Source organism: Petromyzon marinus, chromosome 10, assembly GCF_048934315.1.
Source record: "Petromyzon marinus isolate PM22_M1 ecotype Great Lakes invasive population chromosome 10, UKy_Petmar_22M1.pri1.0, whole genome shotgun sequence".
In the NCBI taxonomy this organism is placed as follows: Eukaryota; Metazoa; Chordata; class Hyperoartia; order Petromyzontiformes; family Petromyzontidae; genus Petromyzon; species Petromyzon marinus.
In genome coordinates this window covers 996,390-1,004,345 of record NC_133676.1, presented here as the reverse complement: position 1 = coordinate 1,004,345, position 7,956 = coordinate 996,390, and the positions used below count along the sequence as shown (strand labels likewise).

Sequence of the window (7,956 nt, the reverse complement as noted above, 5' to 3'; positions counted from 1 at the left end):
TCTAACACTCTCCCACCCACCCACCCACTCTCACGCCCACCCACCACTCACTCTCACAACCCACCCACCACTCACTCTCACACCCACCCACTCTCACGCCCGCCTACTCGCTCACCACTCACTCACCACTCACTCTCACACCCAGCCACCAAACACTCACCACTCACTCTCACACCCAGCCACCAAACACTCACCACTCATTCTCACACCCACCCACTCTCACGCCCGCTCACCCACCCGCCACTCATCCTCACACACACTCAACACTCATTCTCACACCCACCCGGTGTTTGCGGTCGCGTGCGTATTTACCGAGCGCGTTTTACGCAGGGGGTTTACGTGGCGGCGATCGCATTAAGGGTTCGGCGTGGTGCGTAATTCTGGCGTGTGTGCAAGTAAGGCTGCGCTGCGCACTAACTCATTACCTGCGCCAGCGCTCGCGCAGCAGCCGCGCTATTTTTAGCGCGTGCACGTGGTGGGCAGCAGGTCCGGTTGTGCGCGCGCCCGCAGCCCCCGCAGCGTGAGTGGTGGTTTACGTGGGGGGTGGGAGGCAGAATAACGTGAGGCGGTGGAGAGCCAGCAACGAGCCATGCCCGACAGAGAGGATGCTGGTGCGGGGAGGCCGATGACTCGATCGGCGGCAGCCCGGCGTGAAAGAGAGGAGGTCCAAGGGGGAGAGGAGGAGGGGGGCATCAGCCCTCACACACCATCTAGCCATTTCTAGCGTATATACGGTGCTCAGCCGCCATCTTGTGTGGGGAAGGCGCCCAACCACCAGGCGGCCACCCACCATTATTTCACGTGGAAGGCGTCCAACCGCCATCTTACGTAGGAAAGGCGCACAAACGCCCTCTTAGGTAAGGAAGACGGCAAACCGCCATTATGCGTGGGGAAGGTGCGCAACCGCCATTTTACGTTGGGAAGGTGGCCAACCGCCATCTTAGGTAGGGACTTTGCCCAACCACCATCTTGTGTGGGGAAGCTGCACAACCGCCATTTTACGTGGGGAAGGCGCCCAGCCGCCATTATGCCCACCCGAGCTGGGCATTATGACCCCACCCTACCTGGCATTTATAACCCCACCCTTCCTGACCATTATAACCCACCTTACCTGGTCATTAGAACCCCACCCTTCCTGGACATTATGAACCCAGACCCCCACACGGCACTGACGATCGAAGGCACCAAACCCCACGAAAAAAATCGTCTGCAACGTTTTTCACATACTGGTGACTTCATATATAATTATAACAATCATATTTACAATAATAATATACAAAACTACACACGTACAATGCTATTTTAACACACACCACGTGGTAGGGTTGTAGCCTGAGATAAGGGGGGCCCTGGGTAAGCTACTGGTGAGTGTGTGGTGGGGTGAGCGTGTGGTGAGTGCAGTGAGTGGCTGTGTCCAGTCCATGTCTGGCGGCCGCTCTTCAGTCATCTTCCACAGCTGTCTCCACGATAGTGAGTGTGGTGAGTGGGTGTGTGGGGTGAGTGAGTGTGGGTGGCTGGGTGTGTGTGGGGTGACTGTGTGTGGGTGGGTGGGTGGTGCGGTGCTGCTGCTCGTGGTGGTGGTGGTTGGCACCGACTCCACCACCACCCCCCCGCTACTCTGCCGTGGGCTGCCCACCACACAGCAGCAGGCGGCGGAAGATCGAGGAGAGCGCCCTGCCCATATGGGCCAGACCCCTTTGCTTCTTTTTCTTCTTCTTCTCCTGCTGCTGTTGCACCTCCTCCTCCTCTTCCATCTGCTCATCCTCTTCTGTCTTCTCGTCCACTTCCATCTGCTCCTCCTCTTCTGTCTTCTCCTCCACTTCCATCTTCTCCTCTTCCTCTGTCTCATCCTCCTCCTCCGTCTGATCCTCGTTCTCCTCCTCCTCCACCTCCTCTGTCTCATCCTCATCCAGCGATGATGACAAGGATGATGATGATGGGGGCTTTTTCTCCGACTCAGCTCTGTGGAGAGAGAGGCAGCAGCACCACAGCAGCGCATCATCATAATCATCGTCATGCTGGTACTACAGCCAGAGGTCGCGATCGGTCCCCACGGCCAGAAGTGGACCTGACCATCACAAATGAAAGCAGCTCAACCAAGTGGCTGATATCATCATCATCATCATCGTCACGTGGGGATTCATAGCGGCAGCCCAAATACTAAATTCATATAGATGCATCGAGACCCATACTCATAGAGACCCATACAGACTCACAACGACCCATACTCAGAGACCCTGCACTGAGCATACAGAGGGAGTCTCACCGTAGATCCGCAGCTCCAAAGGCCTCGCTGGTGATGGGGGTGGCCTCGATGGTGGTGGGGGTGGCCTCGCTGGTGGTGGGGGTGGCCTCGCTGGTGGTGGGGGTGGCCTCGCTGGTGACGGGGGTGGCCTCGCTGGTGGCGATTGTGGCCTCGCTGGTGGCGGTTGTGGCCTCGCTGGTGATGGGGGTGGCCTCGATGGTGGTGGGGGTGGCCTCGCTGGTGGCGGTTGTGGCCTCGCTGGTGGCGGTTGTGGCCTCGCTGGTGATGGGGGTGGCCTCGCTGGTGATGGGGGTGGCCTCGCTGGTGATGGGGGTGGCCTCGCTGGTGGTGGGGGTGGCCTCGATGGTGGTGGGGGTGGCCTCGCTGGAGGCGGTTGTGGCCTCGCTGGTGGCGGTTGTGGCCTCGCTGGTGATGGGGGTGGCCTCGCTGGTGATGGGGTTGGCCTCGCTGGTGATGGGGGTGGACTCGCTGGTGATGGGGGTGGCCTCGCTGGTGGTGGGGGTGGCCTCGCTGGTGGTGGGGGTGGCCTCGCTGGTGGTGGGGGTGGACTGGATGGTGGTGGTGGGCGTGGCCTCGCGGGTGGTGGGCGTGGCCTCGCTGGTGGTGGGGGTGGCCTCGCTGGTGGTGGGGGGTGGCCTCGCTGGTGGTGGGGGTGGCCTCGCTGGTGGTGGGGGTGGCCTCGATGGTGGTGGGAGTGGCCTCGATGGTGGTGGGGGTGGCCTCGATGGTGGTGGGGGTGGCCTCGATGGTGGTGGGGGTGGCCTCGATGGTGGTGGGGGTGGCCTCGATGGTGGTGGTGGTGGCCTCGATGGTGGTGGGGGTGGCCTCGATGGTGGTGGGGGTGGCCTCGATGGTGGTGGGGGTGGCCTCGATGGTGGTGGGGGTGGCCTCCATGGTGGTGGGGGTGGCTTCCATGGTGGTGGGGGTGGCCTCCAGGATGGTTGGGGTGGCCTCCATGGTGGTTGGGGTGGCCTCAATGGTGGTGGGGGTGGCCTCGATGGTGGTGGGGGTGGCCTCGATGGTGGTGGGGGTAGCCTCGATGGTGGTGGGGATGGCCTCGATGGTGGTGGGGGTGGCCTCGATGGTGGTGGGGGTGGCCTCGATGGTGGTGGGGGTGGCCTCGATGGTGGTGGGGGTTGCCTCGATGGTGGTGGGGGTGGCCTCGATGGTGGTGGGGGTGGCCTCGATGGTGGTGGGGGTGACCTCGATGGTGGTGGGGGTGGCTTCGATGGTGGTGGCCTCGATGGTGGTGGGGGTGGCCTCGATGGTGGTGGGGGTGGCCTCCAGGATGGTTGGGGTGGCCTCCAGGATGGTTGGGGTGGCCTCAATGGTGGTTGGGGTGGCCTCAATGGTAGTGGGGGTGGCCTCCATGGTGGTTGGGGTGGCCTCGATGGTGGTGGGGGTGGACTCGATGGTGGTGGGAGTGGCCTCGATGGTGGTGGTGGTGGCCTCGATGGTGGTGGTCTCGTTCTGGAGCCAGCCGTGACTCAGCGCCTGCTCCGGTGTCATGCGGAGTTCTGGATCCCACCTGGGGGGGTGGGGGGGATGGAGACAGGGGAGGTGAGGATTTGACGTTCCCATCTGTACGTGTGTGTGTACGTGTGTGTGTGTGTAATGGACAGCGGTGGTGTTATGAACCCGGCAGAACCCGAGTTAGATTCCTGCACACGGCCAACACCAGTGACAGTGATTATATTATCTGAACTGGTCCTAGGCCTCCCCTAGGTCGACTCAGCCTCAAATGAGTACCTGGTGTAAACATCGCCACTGGGGAGACAAAGGTGGCCGGACGTGGTGGTGCTAGCCACCCACCTCCTCTGTGTGTGCCACAGTGCCGGAGGCCTTCATAGGCGGTGCTGCTACTCGCTACTACTAACAGCACTTGCCCCTACAATCTGCTAGAGTCTACACGGGGGATCTTTGTCTGTGTATAGGCGCTGCTACTCGCTACTACTAACAGCACCTGCCCCTACAGTCGGCTTGAGGCTACACGGGCGGTATGTGTCTGTGTTCTTACTGCAGGCAGCTGCTAATGAAGGCCACAAGCTGAGCTCCACATCCCCGCAGCACCAAATGCAGGGGGACACTTGCCGGGAGTCGTTTTCTGGCCGGGCAGTGAGGCTGGCCGGCCTCGTCTGTAGGACAGAGACAGAGAGAGAAATACATACACACAGAGAGGGAGATAGAGACAGAGAGATACACAGAGAGACAAAGAAAGAGGAAGAGAGACAGAGAGAGACACATACACAGATAGAGACAGAGAGATGGAAAGAGAGACACAGAGAGAGGCATGCACAGTGTCACCAACCACCCACCCACCTACCCACCCACTCACCACCACACCGCTACCCCTACAACACTACCACCTCACCACCACCTCACCACCACACCACCTCCACTACCACCTCTACGCCACCACCAAAGCACGACCACCACCTCACCACCACACCACCACCACCTGACCACACCACCACTACCACCATACCACCACACGGCTACCCCTAGAACACCACCACACCACCACCATCGCCACCACCAACACCTCACCACCACTACCTCACCACAACCACACCACAACCACACCACCACCTCACCACCACACCACCACCACCTCACCACCACACCGCTACCCCTACAACACCACCTCACCACCACCACCACACCACCACTATCCATTGCCATACCACCACCTCACCAACACCACCACACCACCTCCACTACCCCATCTACACCACCATATCACCACCACCTCACCACCACCACCACCACCACACCATCACCACCACACCGCTAGCCCTATACCACCACCACATGACCACTACTTCACCACCATTATTGCCACCTCTACACCACCACACCACCACTACCACCATACCACCACACTGCCACCTCTACACCACCACCACACCACCACCCCGCCACCACCACACCACCACTATCGCCACCACTAACACCTCACCACCACTACCTCACCACCACCACACCACCACCTCACCACTATCCACTGCCACATAACCACCACACCACCACCTCACCACCACCTCACCACCACACCACCTCCACTACCACCTCGACACCACCACCTCACCACCACCACCTCACCACCACCACCACCACACCATCACCACCTCACCACCACACCGCTAGCGTTACACCACCACCACCACCTCACCCCCACCACCACTACCTCTCCACCACTACCTCACCAGTACTTCACCACCACCACACCACCACCATACCACCACCACACCACCATCACACCACCCTTCAACTCACCAAAGTATGCCGCTCTTTTGCGAGCTTTCTCCACCATTTCTTTTGGAGGCATGCCCAGGATCTGCGCAACCATTTCAAGACAGACACACAGAGGGACACACGCATGATACACGAATGTTACACACATGTTACACACGGGGACCCATACATAGACCCATAGAGGTCCAGAGACTCATATAAAACCATTGAGACTCAGAGGCCCACACTAAAACTGAACTATTTTTATTTCACCAGGGAAGGCCCCACTGAGCTACGTGGCTGTTTTTCATTGGCTGTACGACGAAAGACCTGAACGTGACATTATCGTTGTTGCTCAGCGCATCTAGCATCATGGGTGAGTAGGTGGGTGGGGGGAGGGTGAGTGGGTGGGTTAGTGGATAGGTAGGTGGGTGGGTGAGTGGGTAGGTAGGTGGGTGGGTTAATGGGTGGGTGAATGGGTGGGTGGGTCGGTGGGTAAGTGGGTGGGTGAGTGGGCGAGTGGATGGGTGAGTGGGTGAGTGAGTGGGTGGATAGGTCGGTGGGTGTGTAGGTGGGTGGGTTACTGGGTGGGTAGGTGGGTGAGTCAGTGAGTAGGTGGGTGGGTGAGGGGGTAGGTGGGTGGGTGAGGGGGTGGGCGAGTGGGTGGGTAGGTGGATAAGTGAGTGGGTGTGTAGGTAGGTGGGTGGCTGGGTAAGTAGGTGGGTGAGTGGGCGGGTAAGTAGGTAGATGGGTGGGTGGGTAAATGTGTAGGTGAGTGAGAGGATGCGTAGGTAGGTGGGTGGGTAGGTGATTGGGTGGGTGGTTGGGTGGCTGGTTGGGTGACTGGCTGACAGGGTTGGGTGACTGAGTGACTGGCTGGCTGTGGGCCAGGTCGTCGCTCGAGGCCCCCCAGGGAGGTTCCCCAGTCACCTCGATGCAGCATGCCAGGTGGTCGTCGCGGCTGAACGAGAGGAAGAGTTCCCTGTCGGTGGCCAGCTTGGCGACGGTGCAGCCCAGCGACCATGTGTCCACAGCGCAGGTCGCCGGGTAGTCGAGAAGCACCTCGGGGGCCACGTAGGCGAGGGTTCCTCCCACGTGCGAGGCTGTGCAGACGACAACAGCAGCGATGATGATGAAGATTGTAGACTAGGTACGTGTCTGTAGGTGTGTGGGTGGGTTGGGTGGCTGGGTTGGGTGGCTGGGTTGGGTGGCTGGGGCGGTGGCTGGGTGGGTGGGGGGTGGATGGTTGGGCGGGTGAGTGGGTGGATGGCTGGCTGGGTGGATGGGTGAGTGGGTGGGTGGGTGAGTGGGTGGATGGCTAGCTGGGTGGATGGGTGAGTAGGTCGCTGGATGGCCGAGTGGGTGGGTGGATGGCCGGGTGGGTGGTTGGGTGAGTGGGTGGCTGGATGGCTGAGTGGAGGGGTGGATGGGTGGGTAGATGGATGGCTGGGTGGATGGGTGGGTGGGTGGCTGAGTGGGTGGGTGGCTGAGTGGGTGGCTGGGTGAGTGGGTGGCTGGGTAGCTGAATCAGTGGGTGGGTGGGTGGGTGGATGGCTCGCTGGGTGGGTGCGTGGATCGCTCGGTGGGTGGGCGGGTGAGTTGGTGGCTGGATGGCTGGGTGGGTGGGTGTCTGGATGACTGGGTGGGTGGATGGATGGGTGGGTGAATGGCTGTTTGGGTGGGTGCATGGATGGATAGATGGATGGGTGGGTGGGAGGGTGGGTGAGTGGGTGGGTGGGTGGGTGGATGGGTGGGTGGGTGGGTGGGTGGATGGGTGGGTGGGTGGGTGGGTGGGTGGGTGGATGGGTGGGTGGGTGGGTGAGTGGGTGGCTGGATGGCTGGGTGGGTAGATGGATGGGTGGATGGCTGGGTGGGTGGGTAGGTGCGTGGATGGATATATGGATGGGTGGGTGAGTGGGTGGGTGGATGGGTCAGTGGCTGGGTGGGTGAAGGGGTAGGTGGGTGGCTGGGTGGATGGGTGGGTGGGTGGATGGGTGGGTGGGTGGATGGATGGTGGGTGGGTGGGTGGGTGGAGGGGTCAGTGGGTGGGTGGGTGGATTGATGGGGGGGTCGGTGGGTGGCTTGATGGGTGGGGGAATGGATGGGTTGATGGCGAATGGATGTGTAGGTGGGTGGATGGGTGGGTAGATGGGTGTGTGGGGGTGTCAGTGGGTGGATGGGTGGGTGTGTGTGGGTGTCTCCACTCACTTTTGCCATCCACAAAGAAGCTTGAGGCGAAGTTCCTGACCCTGACGATGCCATCCACGATGTTCGCCAACAGAACGTTGCTCTGAACGGGGAGTGAGCCGCAGGGAGGGAATTCACACCCAGCATGGTCAAGGCGGTGAGCGTCGTTTACGACCGAGCGTCTGTGCAGGGGGACTGCCTCCGCTCACAGACGTTCAACTTACGAACGTTTCAGAGATATGCGCAAAAAAACAGTGACATCTACATCT

The 7,956-nt window shown here is 60.6% G+C and overlaps 1 protein-coding gene across 1 annotated transcript; it reads right to left on the bottom strand.

Annotated features, from left to right (window-relative positions):
- Nucleotides 1-1,224: 1,224 nt before the first annotated feature.
- LOC142924190 (uncharacterized) lies at nt 1,225-4,412 on the bottom strand. The gene is made up of 4 exons (XM_076065998.1): nt 4,284-4,412; nt 3,197-3,794; nt 2,267-2,436; nt 1,225-1,962 (listed from the first exon to the last, which is right to left on the bottom strand). The coding sequence occupies exons 2-4, from the start codon at nt 3,773-3,775 to the stop codon at nt 1,614-1,616; spliced, it is 1,098 nt and encodes a 365-aa protein (XP_075922113.1). The 5' UTR covers nt 3,776-3,794; nt 4,284-4,412; the 3' UTR covers nt 1,225-1,613.
- Nucleotides 4,413-7,956: the final 3,544 nt, after the last annotated feature.